Here is a 17,759-nt window from a genome sequence, read left to right as displayed (position 1 = left end):
GTCTTGACACCTTCTTACCTATCTATAGCATTCATGATTTAGTAACACAGTTTCATTTAATAATATTAACACTCACAACTTGTATAGGCTCTCATATAGTATATATAGTTATTAATCCGCTATAATGGGCATAATTCTTAGGTAAAAAATTAGAATAAATAAATAAGTAAGGTGTTAATGTTACTTACAAACTTTTATTATGACTATAACTTGGTCACTTCAATACACTGTTAGTTACTATTGTCACCTGTTCTTCACACGCTTCACTACTTGTATTAGAGGGCCGCGCACGCGCCGGCAATCTCAATGTTTACACATGCGTACAGAACAAATGTTTCTGAGAGTATTGTGTAAACGCAGTACAAATAGCCTCAAATAAACATTGAATGTATTAGTGACATACTTATCTCGTAGATTTTGTTAATCTTTGTATAATAAGTAATGAGAAATATAATTTTTTTTTTGAAAATTTTTGTAGGCTGTGTGACGTCGCTAAGTTCGCGCACGCTGCTCATGAATTAGAGTCTCGTTGTGACTTGAAACTAGTAGAGCTTTTCTCATGGCATTGTTCTTTGTAGGGTAACTTTACTCAAAATAACCCACTCACAAATCAAATCTCATTATTACCTACCTAAACAATAAAAAAGACAATTTTTATTAAAATACTGCATCAAAAACTGTACAAATCTTGACCTCTTCATCAGTGAAGATCCAGTGAATGAGTGTGACGGTTATCAAAGAGGTCGCTAGTAGCTACCTCTCCCTAGTGTAACAATCATGGCGGTCTCTCACGGCACGACCCTAACTGTATCACTTACGATCAATTTATTGCTATCGACTATATTCTACAGACTCCGACATGACATAGTACACGCAAATCATGCTAATTTCTTTGATCGATTTTTACTTTATGGTTTTATGTTAGGGTCGAAAATCAACTGAAGATTTTTGACTGATTTTCTTGCATTTTACAAGAAGTTTATATTTAAAGACTTGGGGATGACAAGTTTTTAATATGAGAAAATCCCAATGCATAACGATAATTTTGATAGGAGCAAGAATCGGTCGTTTTCTTATTGCCATAGAATTCAGTACACAGTATAGTATGCTATGAAAAATGCCATCCCTATCATAATACAGGATAGTAGTCGCCCGCATCAATTGTATAGAAATTACGCTATATGTATGAATCCAGGGCATTTTTTTAAAGTCTGTACAATCGAAGGATGGTGAAAACTGTCTCAATACTATTAAATTTTACTAATATTAGGCTAAGGTTCGTGTGTATCTACGGAACTTTTACTATGTTATAAGTATTTCATCAGTATGTCTTCAGCAATATTTGCGATTGAGTATCAAGTAACATACATACTTTCACAACTATAATGTTAATAGGATACTTTACTAGTAAATAGATAATGCAAACAAAGCAACCTTTCACTTCAATTGTGAAATATTTAATTCTTTAATTCTTAGAAGTCGACACGGGTACGAAAATCCTTACTAAGAAAGAATCTGTTTACTCACCTACAGCAGAAATGTAAAGCTGAGCTCAAATTCCTGGGAACAAAGAAAAAATAGATTAATAAACAAATTTGACATTAAACAATGAACTTTATGACATAGAATAGATATATAAATGGAGAATTGGGTAGTTTCCTAGGTCAAAAATAAATTATTTTGATATTTCAATATAATAAAATATCCCAAAATAATCGTATTTTCATTTTTCTTGCTATTTTTTGCGTAATAAGTATGCTATTTGACGCAAAAAAATTATGACGTCATAATTTGCAATGTCATACAAAATTCATAGAAAAGTAACGGTTTTGACATTTCGATAAAAGTATTGAATTTGACTAGTAGCCGTAGGATAATACCCTATTAAAAAAAAAACAAAATTTATGAAGAGTTCTATTCGGTTAAATTTTAAAATACAATCTATTGGTACGTGTTTGCGTTCGGCGCTCTGATTGGCCGGCTCGAATAAACCAACCAATCAGTAACCTTAGTATGAGTTTGCTTTACGTTTAAAGTAATCGAAACGAGAGCTCGTTCGGCGCTCTGATTGGTTGGTTTATTGGAGCCGGCCAATCAGAGCGCCGAACGCCTCTCGTTTCATTTTCGTTGAACGTAAAGCAAATATAACATACTGGTATGAAAATCAAAAAATATAAAGCACATAATTGATCTTTCTCTCAGTATAAATTTTATGACAATTGAAATCGTTAGGTTAGTTATACTTTGCCCACTCATAGATTGAATTATAGGCCTAACATTTACGAACCCTCGTTCAACAAGGCAATCGATAAATAACAATTCAGTCAATAAATCTCATATTTCACTATTGTACATATTTTCTTTCTACATTACATTCTTTGACAAATATTATCAACTACAATGATTAAACAGTTGGTACGTATGTTTATAACCTATTTAATAAACCTATTCAACGTAGATACTTCATTAAATTTTACTATTTACGTCTACGATAAAATTGTTACCAACTTATCTATGCAGGTGGAAAAATATGGAACTAAGAAAAATGCTCAAGAAAATCTTAAGGGACAAAGATACTAGCGCCATTGACAACTGTATGTGTAAGTTGGTAGTAGTGTTGTTACACCTGTTGATATTTAACGCAGTAAACATGTCATACGGTAGGGAAAACAATGCGTGTTGTCGCCTATTAATCTTATGTTCGTATTATATTATAATTTACAACTTGTGAGTTCTGCATTATAAATGTGTTTTTATGACGGTAAGGTTAAGCATAAGTACGACATAAGTACGAGTATTTACCTATGTTAGAATAAAAAAAAATTGTGGGGATTTGTGAGTAGTTTTCTATCAATTAATATTTTCCGTAATTGAAATTAACTGCTATGAGGTTTTAAAATAATAATATATTGTGCATGTCAAATTATAGGTTTTTTTACCCGACTGCCAAGGAAGGGTTATGTTTTTCGCGCGTATCTTGTATGTATGAGCATAATATTCTTTATTACCTCATTTCTTCGAAACGGCTTGATGGATTTCGACAATCAGGGCATAAACTACAGTAACAGTCGGGACCCATTAAATAAACTAGACTAAAATCATTCAATATGGGTCCCGACTGTTGCACTCAATTATGTTTCGCATAAGATTATTATTTATGAAATTATTTAATTTTGTGGTAATAGCATTGCTATCTACACTTTTAGACTAAGCTTGTTTTTTACTTTTCAGTTTTTATTTAAAGTGTTTTTTATGCAGTCGGGTTTTTTATTTTTTTAATTTATTTATTTTTTTAAATAACATTGCCCACATTTTAGGCTTTACTCGTATGTCGTGGGTACGTTTACAAACATACAAGTGCATAATACACATGACACCGAAACTGAAACAACAATTTGTGGATCACATAATGAGTTGCTCCGTACGGATATCGAACCCGCTACACGTTGCGTGGCAGCCAGTTGTCCGTCAGTCAGTCATAACAGATATTATGGTCTCGATATAACAATATCATGTTCACCAATTAATCTGCCATGCATTTATAATTATAGGCAACTAGCACTAACTAGAGGAAAATTCAATACATTGATATTACGTCCTCTTTCCCTCAATATATGCCATCACTGAGTGCAATTTATGTTGAGTGCACAGGCGATATACAGTCTTGACAACTTTATAGGTAGTAAAGTAAATAAATGATTTGTTTTAAGAAAAATGTGAACTTGAATCTACTTAAACAATGTAAAATAGAATAATATTAAAATTAAACTACACACAGTAGCAATAAAGCTTACGGTTCGTTTGATAGTTTGTTTTTTTGTTGTTGGAAATGTCATCGAAAGCCGCCTTGAGCGAGGGGTGAGAGAGTGTCAGACTCTTACTGACTAAAAATCACGCCGTTCCTACTCCTACTTTTCGAACCGGAGCCCCGATAACCCGCTAGGTAGTCCGCAGCTCCGGACTATGTCTCGCTTCGATCTGCGTTCCGGTATACCACGGGTTATTGAAATGACTAAGTAGGTACACCTAGAAATTATTTGATATAACTATAACTTTTATAACAATATAATTGAGAGGTGTTCAATGTTCAGAACGTGGTCGCAAGTGGAGCCATTTCGTAAACAATAATTGGGTATGTTAATTTCGTATGCGCTATGGTAATAGGCTCACCCCTATTACATGGAACTGATAAAATGTAACAAGCGTTAGTGGTGTATATTCGTCTATTACTTTAGGAACAAAGTAAATAGTAAAATATATTTTTTAAAACAAATGACAAACTTTTTTCAAACATTTGACATTAACTCATGTGTCTGGCTAATCAGACAAGTGATGTCTTCTTTAAACATTCAAGGCTAGACTAGAGCAGAAAAGCGAAATGTAATAAATAAAAACTTTGACACTGCAGTGACATAACACGGCATTTAAATAGGCCAGTTAATAGTTTCGGCAAATATTGAAGGCGAGCCCTAAAAGTCGGTTCATACATTTCAGTCGAATGTCAATAAGTCGAGCCATCGACCGCCATTAAGGAGAGGCTCGGCAACGGAATCGGTCATTAGAGGAAAAACATTTCAAAATCAAACAGCAACTTGTACCACTGACAGTGCTGGAAACTTCCTAATTGCTACACTCCTTTGAGATACTTAAGTGCTTCGTAAAATAGAATATGAAAGAAAATGTAAACACCCCCGCAAACAGAACGCCATTTTGATTCCAATTGACGTTTAATTAGTCAGATATTGAGAAAATGAATGCAGCATTTTGTTTGCCCTATCTGCGAACATGATCTCTGTATTACGCTATCTAAAGCGTAATATTAATTAATACTTAATTGCTGTAGCGTGATTACATATTAATTAATATTATTATACGTAATTAATTACAAAGTGCACTCGAATAATGATAAGGTATTTCAAACATGTGACCGTGTAAAATACTCTATGGCCGGAAAATTTAAACGTACCTTGCTCATAAACGCACACACTAAGTCCTTGCAATGCACCAATGTCAAGGGAAAGTATAAAACATTTTAATTACATCGGAACATATTTTCTACGTACCAACGATACCATCAACTGTAAAAAAAATATAAACACTCATAATCATCTTAATTGATCTGTCGGCACTAATTAACTGACAAATCCGGAGAATTTTTGCGATTAATTATTGCGTTAACATTTCGTTGCCAAGATAACTGTTTAATATCTCTTTTACATTATATCACACAACAACGATTTTTTTATACGACGATAAATTTATCGGTGTTTTACATGGGATGGGAAAAATTACAGAAAAAATGTATATCAAAGCTAACTAGCTAACTGCCGAAAGAAAACCGTTGAATATAAATCCTTCGCTAAGCGTCGGTCACCAGTGACCATTTTTCTGAATTATTTTCTTAGTACATAGTGTAGATAGGATCTAAACAACGCTCATATTGCAAGCAACATATCACATAGCCCATTTAGCGTAAAGTAATGTAATAATACCGGTTCCATGCCGGAGTTTGCAAGGTCAGAGACAGGTTTGACACGCTACGTCACTGCAATCTCGTAACATTACAAGAATTATGCATTAATCAGCATCTACCACATTTTTACTTGGAGAAACAGTTATTTCAAGACTTTATTGAACTGGTTCTAGAAAAGAAGTCTTTACAATACCGGTATCACCGCTACTTACCTTCCTTGTATAATATTAGTCCACCGCTTTTGTTTACCAAAATTATGAATTAAGAACACGCTTTTAAATATTAGTACTTCCACTCACAAGTACAATGTACTAAAAACTAGTACAATTTAACAAAAAACAAATGTTAGTTTACGAGATAAGTTGATCATAAAGATGGATACATCCGCCTGACACATAACATTGTCTTGTTTATTATTATTTGCTCACACGACGAGGCAACGCGACGTTTTGACATAATAATCTGTCAGTTGATAAACACAGTGATCAAACTGTTATAAATAAGCATCTCAGAGCACTTTCTAATGCGATATTTTAACAAGGCAATATACAGTGAGTTTTACACCGTAACCAAATAATCAGCGATAAGCATTTCATGAATATTTAAAGTTGAATACCAACCTAAACATTAACACTAGACAGAACTGAAGGATCCTCATCACTGCACACTACACAACCACACAGTCACATAGCACATGGGAAGGAATAAAAAAAAACTAGAAAAGGGCGGTGAAAACCGATCCGCGTCTGCGCATGAGTGGAGTGTTTTGAGCAAATCGCGTGAGCAGAGAAAGATCGCGCGCCCACGCATGGCGCGCGGCTATAACGAGATGCCGATTGTCGCCGGCCCTGGGGCAAGGTTGCCTGGAATACCGGCTGTCAAATTGTATGTTTCTAGTAATTCCGAAACTGTCACTTTCAGTTCAGTATGACCTAAATACTTCCGTGATTGACAACATGATTGTGGAAACAAGTTTGTCTTGAGAACTAATAAATAATACATATTCATAGAGCTTAAATCGTCTGACTTAAATAAATCCATTTGCTTAGCTTTTCTATATTAACGTACTAAGAATGTTTGAATTAAGTAGACGCGAATGCAAAGTACTAAATGTTCTAGTCAAGATAACAATGACATGGTGGCCTATTTTGATGTCTAATTCTTAACACTGTTTTGGTTTCTTGTAGCCAAAAAAGGACACAAACATATTTGCAACACCCCAAAATAGTTTACGACCTTACTATGTAAAAGTAACATGCTGTATTACAATAGTAAGAGGTTCTTATAGAGTCGCTACGAGTACTAATCATAATCGCATTGTTGTGCAATTTAATTGTGACTTAACTGGCCCAATCCTCTGTGCGATAAAAAGAAATACAATGGATCGATTATGAGCTGAAAATATTGATTAATTAGTATGCATTCGACGTACATGTAGTTTTAATCTTTAATGATTGTAATGTTTACCTAACCTCTATTTTGGTTCACTATATGAATAACTATTAAGCGTACTTTCAGGTTAGTGTTTGGTCAATCTTTTTCTAAAGGACAGGGTTAAATCAAATGTCAAAATCAAGTCTCGTACATGACTGTTTTCAAACTTCCGGAAATAAATTTCGATACACTTTTTAGACTATGATTTGTGCTAAATGTAATATCTTATGATACTTGAAACTAACAACAGCAAAGGCAGTACGGAGGCTTAATGCTCGAGCTGCGAGTGCGACTAATGCATTTAGCCACAGCTATTTGAGATAGTTCCTAACAATCTATACTTCTAGACATTGAACAAATCCTTAAACTATCATTTTACTTTTAGACAAACCTGTCTCCAAACAAACTCTCACTATCTATTTATTAAAAATAGAAGGAGAATTGTTACCATTGCTGCTATTTATAGTAACTGATGAAGCCTTTAAAATGCATTACGTGTTTTAAATCCGTCTGTTAATTTATCACGGTTGCTTAACCGAGGACCGTGTCTAACGCGTATTATATGGTCAGTCTTGGTTTGCGATTATTTCCACATATGAATATACCTAATGTACCTAACTTTTTTGCTAACAACTTCACTTGTAGATGTAGAATATATAATGTGTTATATATTGACTAAGAATACCTATTATATAAATCTTGGTATCCACTTTATAATATTGATTGAAGTCTGCAATATTAATCTGTTAAGGTTAGGTGTATTTAGTTCCGTATAAAGTGACCAAAACAACTCAATAAATATTATTAAAGTGTTTTTGAATTTACTCAATGTTGTTTAAAATTGAATTATATGCAAAAAAACATAAAGTTGTTTTTTGAATTCACATTTGTTCCGGGTCAGGTCGATTCGAAACTGCAATGACTATCTTCAAAGGTCAGTCAAACATTACCCTATACTGAGTTTCACGTAACATTTAACCTATAACAAACCGTGGGTTTAGTTCACCTCGATATCTCAGGAATCGTTAACCTTATAAATAAGTAGAATGACTTTAAAATTGAATGGGAAAACGCATAAAAAGTTTTGGTTCCCTTAGTCCCTGAACCAAATGTATGCTTGGTCATAAATGATATTTATTTATGCAAATAGGTTACAATGTAACTCTTTTACACGTCAATCTCTTAAATAACTAGATGAGGCCGGCATTTCTTATCAGACTACTCTGAGAAGATATGCCGAAACAAACTCAGAGGTTAGTGATGTTGTCAAGTCTCTGTCAAATGTGTTTGTAGTGTGTGTAGTCCTTTAGTCAGTTCTAACGACACCAGCACGATAAGAAGGTGTTATGAGAAATGAATGAATATTCAATTTTCTAAAGTACCAACATGACTTTATTTCCAAAGGCCACAAAATATGAGATACGCAATAGTCAAACGATACAATTGAATTGAACACAATTAATCACTTAGTTTTTGAGGATAAACAAATGTGGTAATTGTACGTTAACCACACATATAGAAGAATAAGCTGTACAAACAATTTCATAATGAAATTTATCGCAGAGTTATGAGCATTTATGAGTAAACATGTGTATTTGAGTTATCCAATAATTTATGGAACTACTTCTTCATTCTTGGACACGTGGTTACTACCGTCACATATGGCTTTAAGACAAAGAATTAATAATGGTAATGATAAGTGAAACTGATCAAGAGACTCTAAAGACATAGAAAGAAAGAAAAGAACAATATTTCACTCGCAAAAATATAATAAATGGCAAGTAGGTACAGTTTATACAATGTATTTTATGCGTATTTTCCAAGTCTGCGGTGAAATGGGACCAGTTCAGCATGCGCAAGACAGGGCCTTGCGCTGGTCTTCTACTGGCCTTAAGTGACTCACGGATGTGCAAACAACCAGTACAATTTAGTTAAAATCAATAACTTATATGTTAGTGCAACTGAATTTAAAAACAACAAATGTTTATGTATTGAAAATCTATCAAATCTCGAATACAGGAAATACATGAGACACATTCATCAAGTGTGCTCGTGACGTAATTTACAAGATATAAAATATCGTAATCTTTCAAGTATTGAAATGGATAACAAATACGAATTGTTACGAAAATATAATCTAAAAAATAACTACATTTCATAACGCAAAACATTGAGTAGCCACATTTGTATTAAAATATAAATCGGTTTAAAAGCGTTGAATTCGCATACCTATAAAATTATAAAACTTTATCGCCGAACGGCAATAGAAATTTTGCAAGTGTACATCATAAAGTTGGATCGTAAACGAACTATTTCTGATTAGGTTGTACGTTGTTCTCTTGCATCATAAAACTAAACTAAAAATGTAAATGCATTCCCTCAAGGTTCCTCCGAAGGTGCGAATCCAATCCGCATTTTTTCAAACAAAAAAATATAAACAGGTTGTACAAATTCGGATGCTTTTTAACCTTACCTTCTAATCAAGATAGTGATTCAAGGAAACTCTCCGAATTTCAATTAAATAGCAAACCATTTACGTAATAATTCCCACGTCGTTGGTTGTTATTGTAGCTGAGGTTCCAACTGCTGGACACCGAAACCTCGGTTTTCTGAGAATATCTAACTACTTTGGTGTAATCTAAATTGCCGTTTGTCCAACTAAATTCATTTGAAGTTAAATTCAGTTCGCACTTGTACAGGTTATCACTATCTTTCCTTACAACTATTGAGTTTTTCGTTAATATTTCTATCTCTATTATAAAATTGCATTTCTTTAAGTCCTTCTCTGTTTGAAAAGAAGCCCTTAGTCAGCAGTGGCCACTTACATGCTGCTGATTGATGATGATGATGACGACACTACGTATTTGACTTTCAACCAATTGTGTTTCCCTTTTTTACAGATCACCATTGATTTGTGGATATTTCGGTTCACATTTCGCTGGTCATAATTATTGGTATATGGTCTCCTGTCCTATATTGTAAGAGGCCAAACTATTGTCCAGCACAAGCCAAAATACAATACACCGAACTTTTCTGATCCGGAGATGCAAACAACCTGGCGGATTTACCGGGACTTCTACTTAAATAAGTATCTAGGTATCTAACAAACCCCAGAGCTGCGGACTGCCTAGCGGGTTACCGGGGCTCCGGCTCGAAAGCAGGAGTAGGAACGGGGTGTTTTTAGTAAGAGTCCCTCTAGCTTCGCCCAAGGAATTCATTGGATGAATTTGCCCCATTAAAAAAACCGATTTTTTAGTAGAAACTTTTTACTTAGCCCATAGTCCAAATCATGGCTCAAAACAGAAGCTCAGTTAGCAACAGCACTAGAAACCACTCAGCCAACGGCAGTCAAAGTCGTATAGTGTACAGTTAGTAATTCATTCAGAAACTTTATGATTCAGACAGAACAAATATTATGCAACGTGCTATGATTAAAAACGACTGCATGGTGTGTAACACTACACGTGTATATTTATTGCCACGTAGACGTTAGATGCAAGATTTATTTTATCGCCAGCAGCCAAAACTATAAAACAATCCGAACTTGACTTTATGCATCAAGACACAAGTGTACCTATGTTATAGTGGTTCAATTTTCATTTCAATGCATTACTTAAGGTTATATCTTCTTAACGTCTGTAAAATACTTTTAAAAAGGATTTTACTAATAAACCTTACAACAGAGTAGTTTTTATAAAGGTAAATAGTATATGATTCATTTTCTACCGGCTTCCTGTCCTTATTCGATGTCCTCGTCAGCTTATCCTTATCTGACTAATACAAAATAAAGTGTGGTTTCCACTTTCTGCTTTCGGGGAAAGACTCTCACTTTCTGATGTTTTCAAAGTGCCTCTACTTGCCCTAGGCTTAAAACATAAGAGACCTAAGAAGCTCCGTGAGAGAATCAATAAGAACGAAGCTACAAGTGTTAATAGCTCTCGACCTATAAATTCCGTGCAAATGTATCACACGGCAATTTCGCAACTAGATGGATCAAATATAAACATTTAGCACACTTTCGGCGCACTTCGATACATGAAAAGTTCTAAAGTAAACATCATTTTGAGCGGAACTAAAAGCGTACAATATGGTGCGAAATTTTGTCTTACATAATTTTATTGTAATGGGTGAACTAATAAAAGGTGTTAAAAATAAGCGGGCAGATGATAGTGACGTAAGAGTTCACGAATCCACCACATTATGGGGACGAGTCGCGAAAGTTGTCCGTCCGGTTCACGTCGGTAAAGTACTATTGAGTAGGGATGTCAAGTCTATAAGATTGTTAACGACTGAAATAAATAATCGATCTTATCCCGAAATTTCTGGCTCGATGTAAGTTTTTGACAGAAACTGCATACAAGTTAATGTCAAAAATCGATCTTAATTCAAATGTTTAGGATTGAGATTAGCTATTAATTTTAGTCATTAAGGTCAAAGTTCATTTAACAAGCACGTCTCCGGCTCGACCCCGGTTCGGCTGCGGCACGGCTTGTGGCTACCACTAGCTGCCAGCGTGCTTACGGTGGCAGCTAGCCTTTAGACTAGGTCCTTTAGCCTATTATACATAATTAGTTTATAATTTTTTACATTTGTCATTTTCCTAGCTATTTATATACGTTTATACGGTACAACTTACATCCAACTCGGAACTCGGAACTCTCATATAACTACACATAAGTACACATACACAAACAATAATCGTGTTCCAATACAGTTTTTACACAATACTTAATTAAAAAAAGGTAATTTCTAATTTGAATAATTGACATCCCTAACACGCAAGCATGACGCACCTGAGACGGTCGACTTGACTGGCCACTGTGTCAACGGAGCAAGGCAAATGTGCGTGCATAATCGTTAATTAATATTAAGTACATTAAAAAAAACAACATTCCATTTCCACCACAAACCACTTTAGTATGTGAATTTCCTTAATACTAAAATTGCAAATAAATGTAAATGCATACACTTCCATCTACTTATAATGTAGGATATTATTATGTGGGGTAATAAAAAAGTTTAACCTTCAATTAATGTGACTAACTAGACGTGTAATCAATTTAATTTAGTATAGAGCATGTCCAGTAATTACCTATGTTCTTTTTACAAATGTGAAAGCAAAGCCTGAAATCGAATCGTTATCGTCACTAATTCATGTTAAACATAGTGCTATAATTTCTTTAACCATTTAGAATTCCAAATTATTGATCAACAATCGAGATATAAATTTAACTGTCGGTTCCAATCAGCTATTCGTGTGAATCATGTGACGAAATCTTGATCTTAAAGACTACATGAGACATGTGTTAATCCGGGTCAGTTTATGAGTCATATAATCATTTTCTCCGAATCTTTATTTGTACGAAAATATTGCAGATTTTCTGTAAGTATGACAGAAAATCACCGATAAACAAAAAATACACTTCTATAAAGAACTCTTCTTCATTCCATGTTCATGTTTGAGCAAATAACATGATTTTTGTGATTTTTATTTATTAAATGTTTGGGGAACAGTGAGTAAAGTTCCCAAGAAAACGAGGTTCCTCCGACCAGGCGAGGCAACAGGCAACAATTTTTCTTTGGGTTAATCGTTCACATGTTAAACTTCATATGTGCGATATAGGATTTATGTCGTCATCCGTTGATTTATTTATCGATCGTCTATGTCCGACTTCTGTCATCTATCACTGGTCATATGTCGCCACAAATGTATTAAAATCGATGCTTAACATTTAATTCGATCAGGTAAATTAAGCAACTGTTTATATTATATTAAAGTATTTTTTACATGCATTCTTTACCTATTCAAAACCTAATTAGCTAGTATTACAAGTTACTGAACTCAAAACGAAGAAATTACTTATCATCTCGTACAAATTTAAACTACAAACTACAATATGTGCATAGACATGCCAATGACTCGCCCAAAGTGGACACAGGACAATCGAGGCGTCCTACTTTCAGTAATTTATGCACTAAAAACAATCAAATATAGACCCGGTAGAATTACTAATCTAGCGTATGTCATCGCGCATCTATTTGCAACTCTATCTACTTATACATAGATCTTCAATTGTATACTATACATACAGTCATCTGATAATGTTTATGACTTATCATTGTGCATTTTTGGTGCTAGAAAAATAAGGTGGAGGTTTTATATGTCTGCTACGTATTCAAACACTCTTGTTGTTAGAATGGACGTGCCACGTCATCAGCTACCACTAAGTGATAAGTAAACTTCTACTTAAATGAGTATACTGGATAAATATCAATCAAACTGCGGACTGTCTGGCGGGTTATCGGGGCTCCGGCTCGAAAAGCAGGAGTAGGAACGGGATGGTTTTTAATCAGTAAGAGTCTGACGCTCCCTCTCGCTTCGCCCAAGGCGGGAGAAGTAATTTTACAATATCCTAGAAAAAAGTAGAAGTGGTAACAAATACCTATAATATATTCCATGGCATTACACGGCTCGAAATAATTATCAACCAATTACACCGAACTACTAATTAGTAACAAAATCAATATAATTATAATACCTACAGCTAATGAAATTAATGATCACAAACATCTGTAATCAAAGTTAACAAATTATCGCTTCATTTATGACCTAAGAATAGTACTAAAAATTAGGTTTAAATTACACGAGGAAATTGGTGTCTTTCTTCGGAAATTGCTCAGCTATAATTAGATAGTAATTTTTTAAAGGTTGTCCTTAAATGACCTATGGCATAAAAACTGTTACCAGTGGTAAAAAAATACTTTACCGCCATCTTTTAAAAAATCTACGTTTTCACCCATTTTAGTCTCTCATCTCATGTTAAAAAGGAGGTGAATTACGTTATATAATTATGTATGTTTAACTCTACCAATTCCATCAGAGACGGTTTTTTTAACGTTGCCCCACACTAGGACTTCTCCTGTATCGTGAGTGCATTTACAAACATACAACTTCACATACACATGACAACCAGACCCGAAACAACAATTTATGGATCACACAAAGAGTTGCTCCGTGCGGGAATCTAACCCGCTACACCTTGCACAGCAGCTGGTTACCCAGTCGCCGCGCCAACCGTGTAGTCACATATGATATTATATCATAATTTTATATTCGATATTAATAGATAACAAACTTTAATCTAATTTTAGCTAACATTTTTATTTTATACCGCTTTCCCGAACCTCTATGAAATGTAAGTTCTTGGAAAGGTAAAAATAAAAATGAATGAAAGGAATTTTAAACGAGTTTTGGGAATGTCACACAAAAATAACGTAGATATGTACTTAAATATTGATGTAAGTAAATGGCTGTATTTATAAGGATACTTATTTGTATTTTAAGAAGCTAAAATTGTATAGCTACCTACTACCAAGTTGCTAAACTCATTGAAATATTCAGAGGCGATATTAGAAAAACTGTCTAATTACATTTGGACAAAGGTCAATTTACAAAACCCATATGAAATTATAATTAAGTATGAGGTGTTCTAAACTCGAACTTATCCCATGTACTTATAATGATTATATTGATTTGTATTTATATCTCCCGAAATCCTAGATACTAATAACATATTTAATATTATTATTATCTATAAAAAAATAATTTAAGAGCGTTATTTTCGCCAAAAAACTGCTGAACAGTTTGGCGATGCTTAGTTGTAAGTTAAATGCGTGTGAATAAACGATTTTAAAAAAAAATAAACCATGAATCCTACACCCAATTACTAATTGTATGAAATAATTAATTACAATCCAATCGACGATGTCGACTACGATCCTTCATCCGAGTACTTACTTGGAGCGAGTGCATATTTCCAATACTACCTTAAACCAGGCACTGGTAGGTACATCATACTACTGATATCATTGTTATTCACACAATGTACACCTACGTCCTAATATTTGGGGCCAAAACTATTACCAATATTAGCCCACCTTACATCGGGTACCAGGTCTTCATGCTATTTCTAGTAGCTATTCATATTGATAACTACGTTCAAAATACTAGTAAGTGTGGCGAGGTGACGAATCTCAGTGCATTCTCGTATTACTGCGAACAATGACCGCTGCCAACAATAAAGGGTCAATGGTAATTGCCATAATTACTCAGTAAGTGCGTTGGACGACGAATTTGTAGACACAGCTTGCAAGATACTACGATGTTTGACTAGAAACCCTTTATCTTTCGTTGCTAGGATTCGTATATTATCTGAGTATAATTAAAATTTGATTCGCATTTCTGAAAATTCATTTAAAGATTATTATAGTGAACTTTTTATAACCAACTAGCTGACCCGGGGTACTTCGTACCGCCTCAAACATTATTTTCTCACCTTAAAAAATTCCCTAAACTTCTACAAATAATTCAAAATCAAAATTTGCCAAATCGGTCCAGCCATTCTCGAGTTTTAGCAAGACTAGCAAACAGCAATTGATTTTTATAGATATACATATAGTACCCTAACCAAATAAGGCCTATGCCCCAATAAAGCCTATTTTGAAAATTTCCCTCTTCCCGATGTCAAATGGTCGCCAAAGTTTGTAGAAGTGTGCATGCACATTACTTAACTAATTTGAGCACAGCAAGCAACCCGTGCCGCGATTATGTTGGAACCTACAGACGAAAACAATCACGACGTGGAGCTCACTTTAGTTTTTATAAAATTCGAGTAGCGTAAACTGTTAGTATTTTTATATTTATCAGTATACGACGTGCCGTGTTTTGTCTGTATGACAATTATACATTTAGCCATCTCCTCACATTAGTGAAATAGCTATAATATCGGTGTATTTCATATAATCGTTGTTTTGTTTACCTATGTGCCATGCCCTAATAAAGCCTACAAAAAAAACGTGTAGGCCTTATTACGGCATAGTTGTTTTTCAGTAATTTCAAAGAAAACGGATCACCAGCTTCTGTCAAAAAGAAAGCCAATGGATTTTGCAAAAGATGGAAAACGCTGTTAAAATGGTAGAAAGGGGTAAACGGGGTGAATAGATACAGAAAAGGGGTGAATGGATATCGGGAAATTCTTCATAGTATCTATTCACCCTTCGAATTTTATACACCCTGTTTTACCCGGTAGGCTGCTGCAGCCAGATATAACATCCAAAGAAGTACGCATCATCTAAAGAGTGGTTTCCACTACACGAAAGCTAGGTCGGTCGCTAAATTGGCTACAGAACAAGAAGTTATTCTCATTCGTTTGACTGATGCTGGGGTGCCGATGACTTCAAAGATGTTACTTGGGTATTACATGATGAGAAACTCGTTTAGCCTGATATATAATGTCAAAAATTAATTAATAAGATCTCATTACATTTATTATAAGCATTGACAAAGTTTTATTATAATTAAGAAGTTGAATACTTACTAGTTTTTATTGAGGCCTTATTAAGACATAGGGTTCCCAATAAGGCCAAAGTGACACTTTAGTTATTTGTGTTTATAAAATTGTAAATTTTGTTTCTAAAGCCATTTTGATTCCATTATTACAAAGTTTAATAAATAAATATAAGATTTTGAAATTATCAGCCCATTGTCATTTTAAACCTACGAGCTAGGCGGTAATAAAAATAAGGTAGGCCTTATTTGGTTAGGTTACCTTATATAGAATAGATTATGACTGAGACTGACTGACATACGAACAATTTTTCTCTGACTAAGTTTTCCTCTGACAATTTTAGCCAAACAACAGTTTCTAATACAATAATTTCTAACATCAATTTTGTACCTGAAGTCAATGAACTCCAAACGAGAATTGTCATTATAAAATGTTCGATATTTTACACCAATCAGCTGTCAGGCCGTCCATTACGTAGTTATGACTAATCAATAGGAACAATTTAATATTATACTGCGTAACCTTTTGCTATCGCTGCTAACGCTCATTGCACTGATCTGAAAGTCGTGAGGTTAAGACATGGACCTCTTAGAATTAACTAATAGCATTATGAGAAACGTCTGGTTACCTGATATATGACGTAAGGCTAATGTAGTTAATATTTCACACATATTTCTTTTAAACGTTGCCCCACACTAAGACTTTCTCCTGTGTCGTGGGTGCGTTTATAAACATACAAGTTCACATACACACATGACACCCAGACCCGAAACAACAATTAGCGTATCACAAAGAGTTGCTGCGCGGGAGTCGAAACCGCTACACCGCGCCAACCGTGCAGTCAAATCATTTAGAATTAACTCTAGTAAAAACAAAAAGGAGAGTAGGAAGGCCTTTGCCCTGCAGTGGGACGATCATAGCTGAAATCTAAATCTAAAAACAAATTGCCTTTCATCGTATCATAGCCTATTTACAGCCATTTAAAATACCTTATTTAGAAATCTTCAATTTAATTAGTTAGGTACTACAACTAGATTAACTTGGAACAAGACGCAAAAGCGTGATAATATGCACATTGAATCAATTATTTACCACTTCGCGAATAAACACTGTGTAATTAAATGTGAATCAAAGTCAGCAAGCTAAACCACAAACATTTGACCTTCAAAAACCAACGTACTTCCTACTTACATAAGACTTTCTTACATAAACCGCTTCAATAGCAACAAACATTATTTGTATGAGAATTTACACACGTAGAGTAAAAAAATCTATGACAAAGTATTCGACAACTGATACTAATTGTTCAGTTGAAAGCGTATATTTTTAGCGTATGTCAGTAATGCAAGAATACATTGAAATCGCACGAAGTTTACCTTACAACTTTTGAACAGTCGTGACATTTTTAAAAGTGATACGTATGCAAATGAAAATATACCTTACATTGCTGGTACTAAGGCATAGATTGTTTTAACGGGTATTTAAAGTTCGAGAGGTCGTAGACG

General features: G+C 34.3%; 1 protein-coding gene across 5 annotated transcripts in view; it reads right to left on the bottom strand.

Annotated features, from left to right (window-relative positions):
* LOC118263979 (extracellular serine/threonine protein CG31145) overlaps positions 1–17,759 on the bottom strand; it is a 111,990-nt gene that overhangs the window by 68,740 nt on the left and 25,491 nt on the right. For 3 of the 5 annotated variants that reach the window (XM_050704829.1, XM_050704827.1, XM_050704830.1), the window contains exon 2: positions 1,528–1,560. Coding sequence is in view for 3 of the 5 variants with exons in the window: in XM_050704827.1 (XP_050560784.1) it covers positions 1,528–1,560 (33 nt within the window). In the remaining 2 variants the exon portion in view is untranslated. Of the gene's footprint in view, positions 1–1,527; positions 1,561–6,093; positions 6,245–17,759 lie in introns of those variants that run through there. The other 2 variants (XM_050704826.1, XM_050704828.1) reach the window with 2 other exon arrangements.

The sequence above is a fragment of the Spodoptera frugiperda genome, chromosome 26 (genome assembly GCF_023101765.2).
Source record: "Spodoptera frugiperda isolate SF20-4 chromosome 26, AGI-APGP_CSIRO_Sfru_2.0, whole genome shotgun sequence".
In the NCBI taxonomy this organism is placed as follows: Eukaryota; Metazoa; Arthropoda; class Insecta; order Lepidoptera; family Noctuidae; genus Spodoptera; species Spodoptera frugiperda.
The sequence above is the reverse complement of the archived record's forward strand: the minus strand, read 5'-3'. Positions and strand labels throughout refer to the sequence as shown.